Source organism: Cydia splendana, chromosome 26 (genome assembly GCF_910591565.1).
Source record: "Cydia splendana chromosome 26, ilCydSple1.2, whole genome shotgun sequence".
Classification (NCBI taxonomy): Eukaryota; Metazoa; Arthropoda; class Insecta; order Lepidoptera; family Tortricidae; genus Cydia; species Cydia splendana.
This window is the reverse complement of record NC_085985.1, coordinates 11278159-11294222: the sequence shown is the minus strand read 5'-3', so window position 1 is coordinate 11294222 and position 16064 is coordinate 11278159. Positions and strand designations below refer to the sequence as shown.

The 16064-nt window shown below is 38.2% G+C and overlaps 2 protein-coding genes across 4 annotated transcripts in view; one reads left to right on the top strand and one right to left on the bottom strand.

Moving 5' to 3' along the window:
- LOC134803364 (aldo-keto reductase family 1 member B1-like) overlaps nucleotides 1-16064 on the top strand; it is a 34679-nt gene that overhangs the window by 14463 nt on the left and 4152 nt on the right. Inside the window, exons 2-4 of one of the 3 annotated variants that reach the window (XM_063776168.1) lie at nucleotides 9409-9504; nucleotides 9835-9881; nucleotides 13821-13962. In XM_063776168.1, coding sequence (XP_063632238.1) covers nucleotides 9409-9504; nucleotides 9835-9881; nucleotides 13821-13962 — 285 coding nt within the window. Of the gene's footprint in view, nucleotides 1-9408; nucleotides 9552-9724; nucleotides 9772-9834; nucleotides 9882-13820; nucleotides 13963-16064 lie in introns of all 3 variants that reach the window. The other 2 variants (XM_063776169.1, XM_063776166.1) reach the window with 2 other exon arrangements.
- Nucleotides 5874-8858, bottom strand: LOC134803517 (uncharacterized). The gene is made up of 2 exons (XM_063776316.1): nucleotides 8723-8858; nucleotides 5874-7281 (listed from the first exon to the last, which is right to left on the bottom strand). Exon 2 carries the CDS (start codon nucleotides 7269-7271, stop codon nucleotides 6108-6110), a length of 1164 nt encoding a protein of 387 aa, XP_063632386.1. The 5' UTR covers nucleotides 7272-7281; nucleotides 8723-8858; the 3' UTR covers nucleotides 5874-6107.

Genomic DNA, 16064 nt, shown 5'->3' with positions numbered 1-16064 from the left:
ATCGATTTTGCTCGCTCAGTACAAATTGCGGATCGGTTGAGCGACTAATCCGACTTCTCATCTCTCAGAATACAATAACACTAGATGAAAACCCGGCTTCGCTCGGGTAAAATAAATAATAATAATAGATACTCATTTTGAATTAAGTAATTATTTACTTTTAGACTTCAAACCTTCATCATGGCGGTTACATACCTATCTCATCTCAGAAAACTTTAAATCCGTAACATACAGTTATAACTCTAAAAACTTACTATTTCGATATATCTAAAAACAAATATGTAATTAAAAAACCTAACCTAACCCACTTTTCTGGTAACAGTTCGGTTCTGTAAGGGTCGCAGTTCTAACCTAACCTAACCCACTTCTGGTTGCAGTTTGGTTCTATAAGGATTACAGCTCTAACCTGACCCACTGTTCTGATCGCAGATCGGTTCTGTAAAAGCCGCATTTATAACCTAACCCACTTTCCAATCTCAAAAGAGGGAACCCTTTTGTACCTACCCTTCATGGCACTAAAATAAAAGTACATATGGAAATTATGACTACGATTTCATTCTTTAATATTAAAGCCTGTCCGTTAAATATTAAATTCGATTACAAAAAAAAATAAACAAAAACTGGATAAGTGCGAGTCGGACTCGCCCACCGAGGAGGGTTCCGTACTTTTTAGTATACGGCAATAGAAATACATCATCTGTGAAAATTTCAACAGTCTAGCTATCACGGTTCATAAGATACAGCCTGGTGACAGACAGACAGATGGACAGTGGAGTAAACTGAAATAAAGGTTCCGTCACACAGGCGCGTTTTCCAGGCGGGGCGTGAGCGTTTTATATGAAAAAGCGGCGCGCCCCGCTCATGCGCCGCCCGCAAAACGCGCCTGTGTGACGGAGCCTTAAATGTCATATACTAAGAAAACCGGCTAAGTGCGAGTCGGACTCGCGCACGAAGGGTTCCATACTTTTTAGTATTTGTTCTTATAGCGGCAACAGAAATACATCATCTGTGAAAATTTCAACTGCCTAGCTACCTATCACGGTTCATGGGATACAGCCTGGTGACGGACAGACAGACGGACAGTGAAGTAAACTGAATAAATGTCATATACCTACTAAGAAAAACCGGCCAAGTGCGAGTCGGACTCGCGCACGCAAGGTTCCGTACCATTACGCACAAAACGGCAAAAAAATCACGTTTACTGCATGAGACCCCCACTTTATTTATTTTATTCTGTTTTTAGTATTTGTTGTTATAGCGGCAACAGAAATACAATATCTGTGGCAATTTCAACCGTCTAGCTATCACGTTTCATGAGATACAACCTGATGACATACAGACGGACAGAGGAGTCTTAGTAATAGGGTCCCGTTTTTACCCTTCGGGTATGGAACCCTAATAAGAGTGTATAGATTTGTAACCCGTCAGCAATGTAAGTCCCTTGGAGATGCAGAGATCTAGTCTAAAGTCCCACTTACCATCGGCACTAACAGCCTTGTATGCTTGTTTGCCACCAACATGGCATTTTAAAACATATGAATAAAAACTTACTCATTTCATTTGTCATATCCAGTCTAGCATTGGCCCCGGTTAAATATTTATTTAATTTTGTTTTTAGTATTTGTTGTTATAGCGGCAACATAAATACATCATTTGTGAAAATTTCTACTGTCTAGTTATCACGGTTCATGAGATCATGGTGACAGACAGACGGATGGACAGATGGACAGCGGAGCCTTAGTAATAGGGTCCCGTTATTACCCTTTGGGTATGGAACCCTAAAAAGTGATCATGGCCTCCAGTGCCCCAGGCTGGAATCGAACCAGCATCCCCTGCTATAGCAGCAGGTGCCTGTGCCATTCGGCCACCGGGCCCCAGCGGCATAGGTCGAATTTTTCCAAGTATATGCACTACTTACTGAAAGCTTATGGTGCCCCCTGGCCATCCCTGAGCCTAAATTAAATATTTTCTGAAAATAATTTGTTTTGTGTTAATAGGACAGTGAAGTCTTAGTCCCGTCCCATTGCCCTCCCCGCCCCGTCTCCCGGGGGGTCCCGTATTTACCTTTTGTGTACAGAACTCTAAAAATCAACCTTGTTTACTATGTACTAAGCTTCACTATGACTCTGAAATTTTAGCAGTATATTGTTTTAGTTGTCACCTGACTATTTATTAAAGTCAAACTCTGAAGTTGATATTTACACTTTTATTTGAATAAGCATAAAATATATCTTATTATATATACTATCTATGTATATATCTTATTATCTTTTAACCTTATATTCAACTTACATTGTCTCCGGAGATCACTTATTAATAAATTAGCTTCATTCAATTCACTTCCCGATTCACTGATACGCCTCTAGTTTGATTCTTTGAAGCTAGTCTAAAGCACACATATCAAATATGTCCACCATACACTGTAGTTGTTCACACTGTTTTACACTGTCCATATAATCAGAGTGGAGTCAGCCGGTTCTTTAACTCGAGACTTTCTTTGAATTACTTTTGTGACTTCTTCTCACTTCACTTTCATCTCGCTCACTTATTAGTTTGTCATGCAAACTCCTTCAAGGTTGCTTTCCGTCCAGGTGGCTAGCAGTGCCATGTTTGAAGCCTTTCTGAAATGAAATACAACTTAGTAGACATATTCAATATAAAATGTTTGTCCGGTCTGGCCTAGTGCGTGGTGACCTTGCCTATGAAGCCAATGGTCTTGGGTTTGAATCATGGTAAGTGCATTTAATTGTATGATGAGCCCAGATATTTGTTCCCGAGTCATGGATGTTTTCTATGTATTTAAGTAGGTACTTCCAAAGAGACTGAGATTTGTGTAAGAATGTCCCTATAATATTTATTTTTATTTATTTGTCAAATATATTTAAAGTGTTGACACTACATACATAATACTGATTATAAGGTAATGTATGTAGGTGTAAACTATCTCATACGTTAAGTAAAGAGAAATTGGACGTTGCTCACGACGCTATAAGTTATGAACTTTGTAACATGTAATGCTAATGTGTCTCACATATGCAATACAATGAGAACTATTGTCTTATAAACTAACAAAATAATAAAACAAATACTTACTCGCCCAGGTTAAATCCAAATTTTAACATCCGTTAAACTTGTAACTTCGGTTTCTACAAAGGCTGGTAAGTACAAAACGTAATGTAAATCACTGTTTATCGTTATTTATACAATTTTTACACTTCAAACTACACATTTCAGGGTGATTTCAGGCCTAACTGATTTTATTTAGTTTAGATTTCAACATTTCAACACTCAATTATTCAACACAATGTAATGACGTTGACGTGACAGAAGACCGTTCGGAAACTCAAACTCCTCTTTAGAGCGCTTCAATGTCACAATAAATGGGATGGGTGCAAGATGAGATTGACGCCAATTTCTTTTCGGTCGATTTGATCATCCCGTCGACGCCTTTTTAGGCGTAATTAGAAAGAATGACAGAGATAATTTGCGAACTTCGGTGTTCGCGGTTACAATCCAGCTAACTAACATGCAACATATTCTGAACTGAATTCTGAACGCATCCATAGCTGTCAAATCTCAACCAACAAACTGAGCCTTTAGCATTGATTGTCGAAATTTTTTCACTTTTAAATGCAAAATACGCGACAATACGAATTTTGCGGATACATGTTCTCGATTCAAAAGTGATATTTTTTCAAGCTCTTTCGATTGAGCATAATTTAATTTGTTTCTACCGTCAAAGCCGCTCGCGTTTATATATGTGACGTCCCACGGTCAAAGGTACCTTATGGCGGGTATGGAGTTATGCATACCCCAGTAATCTACAATAAATAAGCTATCGATAACACAAAAGATCAACCTTCTAGGTTGCGTAGTTACAGAGATATGATTTTTTGAAAATAATGTTGTGAAATTAGCAACTTTACGATAGAGAAGTTTTAAGTTTAGCCGCCTAAAAAACTATGTTCCTGAAGTAAGTTACATAGTTGACTACAAATAATAATACCTTATATATCTGAGATTAAAAAAATATTGCGACTTGTTCTGTAATGCAAATAGAAACTTTTGATATCGACTGATTTATGTGTATACTAACCAATCTCTTGAAAATAAAGTTTTATTTCATTTTCACGATTGATTGCAATGAGCTCTCAAGATTTAAATTTTATCTATTAGAAAACGACACTGACAGACAGTTTAAGCAAAAAACAATACCGATTTAGAGGTGAAAATGTATTTTCTGACTTTTTCATATAAAATCACAAAATTCAATATTTTTACTTTTAATGTGACACACAATCAATTTTTCTGAGCACATATGAAAGAAATTCTGTCATTCAAATGAAATAAATCCTAAAACCCCAACTAAATACTATATTTAACCCCTTATGCCACTTTAAACTTACATAACAATAACAGTATTTGCTCCATACATTTACGAAAAGGTACCTTATGGAAATAAATCTAATAATACATCACTACAAAATATCAATCATATTACAGTTTATCTTTTATGAATAGAAGATATTAATTTACATTAAACTGCCCCAAATTTAATTAGTTCTTCGTCATAATAATCTTAAAAAAGACCAATAATTTGTATGTAATGAAAAGGTACCTTGTGATTAAGTTACATGATGAGGCATGATGATGATGGAACAGTTAGGATAAACTAATAATATTTTGGGGTTAAGATGGTATAAATCGTCTATTTCTTATCAATAATATATTTCGGTTGCTATTGAAGATAAGCGGCATTGAGGTTCAATGACCTCAGATATTCCATAAGGTAATGCGTCGGGTATTGGCATTTTTCAGCAAACCAATGGCTGATTTACTGCATGCGACCAAACCAAATGAAGATTATTCTAGTTAAGAAAGACTTGACGAGAGTAACTTTGGTATAATAGCAGGCTACTTGGATTTGTGATGTCGGTCGATGTACGGTTATAATATTTGCGAGGCGCCCCAACCAGAACTGAAATTATCAAATTAGTTTTGCAGAATGCTAATACAGTTCTCTACCAAACTTCTTTTCCCGTATTGACTAGTTTTTTTGGGAATTTTCAATCTTTTTTCCATAAGGTACCTTTTCTACTAAACTCTGAGACGACATTACTAGGCTTATAACTAACTTATAACAAAAATAAAAACAGGTAAACAAACGTTACGCATTAAGGTTTCAGATCACACAATAAAAAAAAATTGAGCATTTTTTCACCTCTTTACAAAACATTTCATATCTCCGAAACTAGAAACCCTCATAAGGTACCTTTTCCCGTGGAACGTCACATATAAGGATACTTCAACGAAAATGTGTTAGTGTGCGTGTTGTGACACTTGTCACTCGTCCGTACACAAAAAGAGATCGAGGTTTGCAAGATTTGTCTTTGACGTGTGTCATTTTCTATGTATTTGTGTCGTCATTACAGATTGGATTTTGTATGTAAGTGTGTGAGAAGTGCGACTGTGTGCACCTTTCCCCCCGCGAAAAATGGCAGAAAGATTTGTACGGTGAGATATCGCTTGGGCCCCTCCCTTCCGATGTGTCGGAAGCCGGTGTTGCTCGAAGGTTCCACCCGATATTATGTACTTATTATTATTTACATGCAAGTCACCGTTAAAATATAAATCAAACATAAAACTCAAAATTAAATTGTTTAATTTATAAATCTCGTACTCGTAAATAACTAATACTATTTATAATGCATTTAGGCAGTCTGTAACACATATTAAATATTAAATTATTTTGACTAATTGGTATTTAACAGAACATTATAATTTCCACAGTCAAAATGACTCTTTCTAAGGCTATGACTGAAATGAAATTAATAATTTATTAATTATTCATTATAAAAACATCACTTTACAATAAAAGTGGTATTAATTATACATTTAAGCTTAGACTTATAAAGAAATTAAAAGTATTTAAATCACTTCATAACTGATCAGTTGCTTGAAAATCACACATATATTGTCATTCTCAAAAAAGTGTGCCCATTATGTCAGTTACCAAATTAAGTGCTATTGAAATCGATCTTATTAAGTGATACCTTTTCCTGAGGATGTCACGTAATCACTCTGTAATTTGAATAATATTTTTCATTTCATTTCTGAGGTTTAGATATAGTTACAACACAAGGCGTATCAAGTTGATATCCAACCTTATTAACTGTTATCACAAATTCATGTCCCGGATACAGGTATCTGGGTAATGTATTGTCCCATACCTGTTTCTCATCAGCCGTGCAATAGATGGCCATTGCCGGTCTCAAAAAATAATATTCCCTAGACATTGTTTTGAGCCGCGTTGCATCCATGTAGATGTCAGTCTTAATACCCCAGTCAATTAGCTGAGCGACAGCTTTTTTCTCTGGAATAATAACATCTGTTATAATCGCTCGCTCATACCTTGTGTACCAGTCGGAAAACACAGCGACAGCTTTGCCACTCTTCAAGTTTTCAGCGATAAAATCCTGCTCTAAATAATAGTATTCTTTCAAGTTGTTCAACTCTTTGATATACTGGTTGTGATCTTCAATTTCACAAACATAAAAACTCTTTAAGGAATCCCCAGATTGTACTCTGACATTTAATGTATCTCCTACTTTTACTTTTTTGTATGTATAGTATAGTTTTGGTTGGTCTATGGAGGGCATTCGGCTTATAACATTGTTCCCGTAACCGAAACATGTGTATTCTGTTAGTGCCAACATAGTTGCAATGTCTTCAGGGCATGTATTGATCAGTTGCACTATGTATTTGTCACCAGTTTTTCCTTGGACTATCATTTTAGCTCTTTCGTCACCTACATAGTAAACCATAGCTTCAGTTGCTTCTTCGTCAAAAGAATCATTGTTTTTTGGTTGGCAATCTCCTAGTTGACAATGTAAGACAAGAGATGGCACTGGGGATTCATCTAGAGGCTTCTTTAAATCTTCTATAGCCACAGATTCTGTAAAGCCGTAATCTAGAGTGAATAAGTCATATAAAGTTGTCTCATTCTCAATTCTTATGTTTCTGATTTGTCCTCTAATATGATGCTTATTTGTTTTTGATTTAAACACAACATTGCTGCCTAGATGAAGCTTCATAGCATCAGCAGGTCCTTGATGTTGTTTTAAAATAGGCAAATAATCTCTGTAAGCTGTTGGACGGACATAGAAATCGCCAGGATCGGTTATATGTGTGACATTCACCCAATGCTGTGTGCCAATGGAATACTGTGTAGTACTAAGTTTCTGCATTAAGTCTGCAAGAGAGGCAGCCATTATTGGTTACCTAAAACCAAGGAGACGTGAATTATTATTAAGACACAAATAGCAATGTCGTTTTTGATCTAATTTATCAAATTTAATTTTTATTTTTATTTAATTTTTTTAAGTTAATTTTTTGACAGTGTGGTTATTAATAGTGTTAAAAGACCTTGAATGTTATCTTAATGGAAAAACGTTGTTAATAAAAACTAAGTTCGTGTAAGAACGATAAAAAACCCAAAGTGTAAGGGAATAAAATTGAGTGTGTTTCATTATTATTTATTATTTTGTTACAGAAAAGATGAAATTATAAGCCTATGCCTAGACCTATATTTCAAAATTAGCTATGTACAGAAACGGCGCCTATTGTAGATGCGTTATCATAGCAAACAAGCTACCCCAACAACTTTTACAGGAAACAAACAACAAAGTATTTAAAAGTAATCTTAACAAACTACTTCAAGATAAATGTTATTATACCATTGAACAATATTTAAATGATGACACTTTGCCAAATTGGTATCAATAGGACATCCAACACACCCATTTAATTTATTTTTTATTATATTTCTTTAATTTTATTATTGACTATTATTGAGTTTTTATAATGATGAATTGTACAATTATAAAATAAGTAATGCCACATAAATCCTATGTAATTAACACTTTCTATTATTTTATTATAATAATGAATTTTGAAATGTATTCTCAAATTATGTTATGACAATTTTAGTATTATTTGTAAATAGTCACCATTAGTATTTAGTATTAAGATTATTGCCATGCCCTAACAGGGTACCATGTACCGACTTTATAATGTTTTAATACCATCCTATGTACAAATGAACGTGGACGCAATAAAGATATGAATTATGAATTATAATTAACTATTATATTTTAAATTCTTTACAGGAATAGTCCTGCAAATACACACAAAAATCTCTTAACTTGGCACATCGTTGTTGAGTATTTTGCATAATGCTCCTCTACATAAGGGCTGATTTAGACGGCGCGCGAACTGGCATGCGATTTTAGTTACATTGCGGACTGTTGATTACGTCCAATTCAACCGACCGATCAAAAACCGCAATGTAATGAAACTCACATACGAGTTCTCGCATCGTCTAAATGAGCACTTGGCGATGATAGACATTGACTGGCGGGGACAGAGTAGAGGACACATTCGGCAGTTCCCGCCAGTCATCGCCAATGATGGCCTGCGACCCGTGAGTTGTCGGCTTTTTGGGCAGGCATCAAAGGGAACTAACGGAATCGCCGGGTGGTTGCGTTGTACAGGCGCATGTGGATGCTTGCACGATGAACTTGCCGATGATACTATCAACGATTATCGCCGCTAGTGTAGAGGAGGCATAAGATTGCTGTTGATAGCTAGCAGGCCTCATTATTCTCATTAATTTCATTGAAATAATTGCATTGATGAATAGATCGACATGATTTAGACTTACAGTGCTATCCACGCTCTTTAAGACTCCTAATCAGTTCACAGCGTGGTTAAACTTGTCTTAGATTTTACGGATATTAATACGGAAGTTAAATAACAAATAAATTGTGATGGAATAGAAAAAGCATCTAATATCAAATAGAAATCATAAGTGACAGTGACAAGTGACAAGTGACACGACACTAGACTTGCTTGACAGATGCCGATGATTTTTTTTTCAATCACAATGGCTATGGCTGCGTAACTTAATGCCTGGTACACACATATTTTCTATTCTATAGACGGTCAAGCAAATCTTGCCAGTAAAAAAAGGCGCGAAATTAAAATTTTCTATGGGACGATATCCCTTCGCGCCTACATTTTTTAAAAATATAGGCGCGAAGGGTTATGGTCCCATAGAAAATTAGAATTTCTAAGAGTAAATACATATTGAATTTAAGAATAAAACAAAATAATTAAACTAAACATTAAAAGACATTCACATTCTACTGACAAGATTTGCTTGACTAGCTATATACATATAATAGTCTGGCAAGCCATTTCCATAACTAGAAAGGAAGGTTCAACCTTCCATACAAAATTTGAATATTGCTCCTATATTTTGAGTATAGCTATCTCGTTTCGCCACGTAGACGTTATAGCGTCGCGATATGTACTGAGCAACTTATTTCCAATACAATTTGTCCACAGTCCCAGCCCGGACAGGTGACGCAAGCCGTAAAGGACGCGATAGACGCCGGCTACAGACACATCGACTGCGCGCACATCTACGGCAATGAGAAGGAGGTGGGGGCCGCGCTCACCGCCAAGATACAGGAGGGAGTCGTCACACGGTAAGGCGGTCTATATACTTACATAACGCTGTCTTGCTCACACACTGCGGCAATGAGAAGGAGGTGGGGGCCGCGCTTGCCGCCAAGATACAGGAGGGAGTCGTCACACGGTAAGGCGGTCTATATACTTACATAACGCTGTCTTGCTCACACACTGCGGCAATGAGAAGGAGGTGGGGGCCGCGCTTGCCGCCAAGATACAGGAGGGAGTCGTCACACGGTAAGGCGGTCTATATACTTACATAACGCTGTCTTGCTCACACACTGCGGCAATGAGAAGGAGGTGGGGGCCGCGCTCGCCGCCAAGATACAGGAGGGAGTCGTCACACGGTAAGGCGGTCTTCATATTGGAGGCCGTTCCTGTGCGAGCGGGACACCACTATATACTTACATAACGCTGTCTTGCTCACACACGTTCATATTTTCATAGAAGTTTGACGTTTAAAATAACACTGGCACTGCGTGGGCTATCAAAATTGCTGCAGACTTTTCTTGGTCTAACTCTAACCAAAGCTCTATATAACTATATGGGTCATTGTACAGTCACCTGCAATAATATGTTACTCTTTGAAGGTCGCAAAAATATGTGACACGCTCTTATGGCTCTACAAATAAGATAGTGTCAGATATTTTTGCGGCCTTCGTTGTGTAACATATTATTGCAGGTGACTGTACTCTTACTTTTTCATGACAATAAAAATTAATCTATTGTCAAATCTATTCCCATTCATAATTATGGGAATGAATACAATTTAGATACACGAATTCAATATCTAACATATCAGAACCAAATCGTAGGAATTTGTTGAGGAAAATTCATATAATTAATACTGATTAATGTAAAAAGATGGTATTTAAATGCCTTATTATTTTCATACATAACCGGGAGACAATCAAGGTCCACTGAAGTACTTATATGATTAATTATATGATTAAAAACATTTACATTACACACAGAGGTTATTCATTGAACAAAAACCGGTCAAGTGCGAGTCGAACTCGCCCACCGAGGGTTCCGTACTTTTTAGTATTTGTTGTTATAGCGGCAATAGAAATACATCATCTGTGAAAATTTCAACTGTGAGATACATGGTGACAGACATACGGACAGACAGACAGACAGGCAGAAGGACAGACAGACGGACAGCGAAGTCTTAGTATAGGGTCCCGTTTTTACCCTTTGCGTACGGAACCCTCGGTGGGCGAGTCCGACTCGCACTTGTCCGGTCTTTAAAAAGTTCTTAGTCAGAACAGAATTTCTTTACGGTGTAAATGGTGTAATGGGTCGAGTTAATAACACCTCGTGCACAAGTTATCAGTGTTATCACACCATGAATCACGATAATGCGACCTTCAACGTATTTATGGCAGTCTTGTTTTAGCACCTGGTCTTCGTACATTTTATTATATCATGTGATACTCAGGGCCGTCTTAAACTATGCTGGGGCCCGGGGAAAACTAACATTTTTCTACTATGATCTTCGGAGTTTTAAACTCATTTTATTGTATAATAAGTGTTATAAAATGAATATAAAAGTAAAATGAACTACAATTAAGATAACTAAAGCTATAAAATTAAAAATACCTATCATAATTTTGCGCCCTTGGTAAGATGCCCATCACGCAGGCAGCGTTCCCGCGCTGGATTGCTATGATCTTCTATTTATTATAGGTAATCAAAAATACTGTTACTGTCTGTCCTTCGGGCCCCCTGAGGATGGGGGCCCTGGGCACGGGCCCCGTGTGCCCTTATGGTAAACACGGTACTGGCGATACTCCTTTGAATTATATTTTTTTTACCATTAAACGGCTCCGGAAACAGTGGTCTCAAGGGGCTCCCTGGCGCCAATGACCTTCGATCTGAATCCCTTAGTTTTCTAATGTTTTTTGTAGCTTATCATATTAACAGCAACGGCTTTAAGCAATATAGTATCCCCAGGGCCGGATTAAGCATGTCGGGGCCCCTAGGCAGTGCAAGGCTCGGGCCCCCCTTACAGTCAATTCTGCATAGAGCATGTTTAGTTGTTTAGCACAGGGAAATAAGTTTGCGTTTTTAATTTCAATCTTCAGCCGAGACGATCCGAGTCTAGTCAGAACGATGTCTTTTTCGCTCTTATTGCTTGGACATAAAGCTTTTTTCTATCGGTTTTTGGCGATTCCGCGTTGCGTCAAGTGTGGGGAGAGCCCTTTAGGAGTAAGGCCAATTCCCATTGGAATACCAAAGCTGTGCGCTTGAGCGTCACTTTCCTATCTACCTCTAATGGAAAATTATAAGCGAGGCTACGCTCAATTAGTGCCGCAAACTTGATTTTCTCAATAGTTAATATTTTGCGAGGCTGAACAGCGATTGCCCGACCATAAGACAAAACGCCGAGCCACATGATTAGGATCAACCTAGTAATAAAGAACTTCCATATGTTAAAATTATTAGATTTAGACCAAGATAAGTCTGCAACGATTTTGATAGCACACGCAGTGCAAGTGTTATTTTAAACGTCAAACTTCTATGAAATTATGACGTATAAATAACACTTGCACTGCGTATCCTATCAAAATCATTGCAGACTTTTGTTGGCCTAACTGTATTAATTCACCAGTCAAGTTAACATGTAGATAGAAAGTTAGCAAAAACGCGAGCGCAGCGAGCGAAAATTTTTTTAACAATATCGTAAATTGTGAAAGCCTGTTAAAAGGCCAGGCCGGGTACCGATCTTTACCTGCGCCTAAAAGTCCGAAGTGCCCCAGTGAGGCGAGCTTTCATGCGAACTCAAAGCCTTTCAGGCTTCGGGATAAGTAGTTGAACACAGACACGAACCAAATCCCATTGTATTAAAAAGCGAGACTGCAGGCCGAGCTAGGCGCAGCGAGGCCAAAGGCTAAGCTGAAGTAGAGGAGATGAGGAACACAAACCAATGGTAAATTGAGGTAAAAAGTGAAGCTGAAGTAAAGGTCGAGCTCAGCAATCTCCGCATTGCTCGACAAGCCCGAAGCGTCTTTTAGCGAAGTGAGCTTTCATGCGAGGCAAAAGGCCAAGCTACTGAAATTGATATTTCATAAAAAGCGACGCCGAAGGCCGTGCTGTAAGGAAGCAGCGCTCTGACAATCGTCGAAAAAAGGTCACTATTGTGACGCATTTTTACATACATTTTGTATGGACCGTCACTAAACTGACACCCAAAATTCGTATTAAAAAACTGGGGACACTTTTTTCTTTCTTTTAATCAATAGTCCTCGTGATTCTGAGTCGAAATAACCCAGAAGTTGTTGGTTGATCGAAAAAAAGTAAATGTAACATTTTTTCAGAAAACCTTTACAGACAGGGACCCCTTTCTCAAAAGCTTGTAACTTGTAACACAAGCGGATGCCACTTTTTGACAGCTTTTGTTAGAAAGGGACTTCCACTTGTATTACAAGTTGCAGGCTTTTGAGAAACGGGCCCCAGGTACGCATATACGCCCCGTAAACTGTAACGTATTGCTTCAATTTTATTACAGTTTCATTTAATTAAAGAATGGATCGAAAAATAAACAATAACAATGCATACAAGAATAAAAAAAAATCGCGTGAATTTTGACCCTATGAAACAAATTTTTTTTTGGTGCGCTCTGAGCCGCCGGGGCCCACTAACCGAGACGGGGCCCCTAGGCAGTTGCCTACTTTGACTTAGGGTTAATCCGGCCCTGAGTATCCCATATTATATACCTCAAAGTCCATTCTCTTCGAGATATTTGGCATAAAAGTTGAACAATTTTAGGCCAAAACACTGGCTTTAACTTTTGTGTTAATTAGTTTAAAATTAAAATCTCTGGCCAGTTTTAAGAGACGTCAAAGACGAACGCAAATATGTAGATTTCGTATATGTAAGATTCACAGTCACAGTCACAGCAATCGAGTAAGCACTTATCGAAAAAAGTGGTTTTTTAGACAATGTTTAAAAAAATCATAAAATTTAGGTGTTAACCCGTGTGAAGCCGGGGGGGGGGGTCGCTAGTTCTAGATAAGTAGATACTAATTTTTAATAGAGTCAGACCAAGAATAGTCTGCAGCGGATTTCATATATTTATAAACTTCTATGAAATTATGACATATAAATGACACTTGCAATCAAATCCGCTGCAGACTTTTATTGGTCCGGCTCTACCACTCTCCTTTTGTTCCTGAAATTTCCGAGAATATTTCTGATTTTTGGAAACATCCCTCAACCAACTTGCATACCTACCCTGTAGTCACAAATGTCACAATACTAACGCCATCTATGTTTTCTTCCAGTGAGGAGCTGTTCATCACCTCCAAGCTGTGGGGTACGTACCACCGGCCCGACCTGGTGGAGCCAGCCCTCAAGGTCACGCTGCAGAACCTCGGCCTGCAGTACCTGGACCTCTACCTTATCCACTGGCCCCAGGCTTATAAGGTAAAGTACAAGTACACATTATTTTCGAGTTATGAACTCTTATAGAAATAAAAGAAAGTTCCAAATTAAAAACAGCAAAAATTGGCTTGGATCTCTTGAGGCTATAGGTTCAGGACCGGATTAACCCTAAGTCAAAGTAGGCAACTGCCTAGGGGCCCCGTCTCGGTTAGTGGGCCCCGGCGGCTCAGAGCGCACCAAAAAAAAATTTGTTTCATAGGGTCAAAATTCACGCGATTTTTTTTTATTCTTGTATGCATTGTTATTGTTTATTTTTCGATCCATTCTTTAATTAAATGAAACTGTAATAAAATTGAAGCAATACGTTACAGTTTACGGGGCGTATATGCGTACCTGGGGCCCGTTTCTCAAAAGCCTGCAACTTGTAATACAAGTGGAAGTCCCTTTCTAACAAAAGCTGTCAAAAAGTGGCATCCGCTTGTGTTACAAGTTACAAGCTTTTGAGAAAGGGGTCCCTGTCTGTAAAGGTTTTCTGAAAAAATGTTACATTTACTTTTTTTCGATCAACCAACAACTTCTGGGTTATTTCGACTCAGAATCACGAGGACTATTGATTAAAAGAAAGAAAAAAGTGTCCCCAGTTTTTTAATACGAATTTTGGGTGTCAGTTTAGTGACGGTCCATACAAAATGTATGTAAAAATGCGTCACAATAGTGACCTTTTTTCGACGATTGTCAGAGCGCTGCTTCCTTACAGCACGGCCTTCGGCGTCGCTTTTTATGAAATATCAATTTCAGTAGCTTGGCCTTTTGCCTCGCATGAAAGCTCACTTCGCTAAAAGACGCTTCGGGCTTGTCGAGCAATGCGGAGATTGCTGAGCTCGACCTTTACTTCAGCTTCACTTTTTACCTCAATTTACCATTGGTTTGTGTTCCTCATCTCCTCTACTTCAGCTTAGCCTTTGGCCTCGCTGCGCCTAGCTCGGCCTGCAGTCTCGCTTTTTAATACAATGGGATTTGGTTCGTGTCTGTGTTCAACTACTTATCCCGAAGCCTGAAAGGCTTTGAGTTCGCATGAAAGCTCGCCTCACTGGGGCACTTCGGACTTTTAGGCGCAGGTAAAGATCGGTACCCGGCCTGGCCTTTTAACAGGCTTTCACAATTTACGATATTGTTAAAAAAATTTTCGCTCGCTGCGCTCGCGTTTTTGCTAACTTTCTATCTACATGTTAACTTGACTGGTGAATTAATACAGTTAGGCCAACAAAAGTCTGCAATGATTTTGATAGGATACGCAGTGCAAGTGTTATTTATACGTCATAATTTCATAGAAGTTTGACGTTTAAAATAACACTTGCACTGCGTGTGCTATCAAAATCGTTGCAGACTTATCTTGGTCTAAATCTAATAATTTTAACATATGGAAGTTCTTTATTACTAGGTTGATCCTAATCATGTGGCTCGGCGTTTTGTCTTATGGTCGGGCAATCGCTGTTCAGCCTCGCAAAATATTAACTATTGAGAAAATCAAGTTTGCGGCACTAATTGAGCGTAGCCTCGCTTATAATTTTCCATTAGAGGTAGATAGGAAAGTGACGCTCAAGCGCACAGCTTTGGTATTCCAATGGGAATTGGCCTTACTCCTAAAGGGCTCTCCCCACACTTGACGCAACGCGGAATCGCCAAAAACCGATAGAAAAAAGCTTTATGTCCAAGCAATAAGAGCGAAAAAGACATCGTTCTGACTAGACTCGGATCGTCTCGGCTGAAGATTGAAATTAAAAACGCAAACTTATTTCCCTGTGCTAAACAACTAAACATGCTCTATGCAGAATTGACTGTAAGGGGGGCCCGAGCCTTGCACTGCCTAGGGGCCCCGACATGCTTAATCCGGCCCTGTATAGGTTAATTGGAAGTCTGGAAGAGATCGCTTTTTAGCGATAAGACCGCCTGTTTTTCCTCATCTTAATTTTCTGTATTCTTTGTATTGTATTCTGGTGGCTTTCTGTATTGAGGTGTGCAATTAAGAGTATTATCGGCATTACTTTGAAAAAAAAACTCGTATATTCTTCTGTCAATCAAAAGAAAAATGTGGTGTCTATGTATGGGCACAGAATAAATAATAGTACTAGGTACAGAAGACT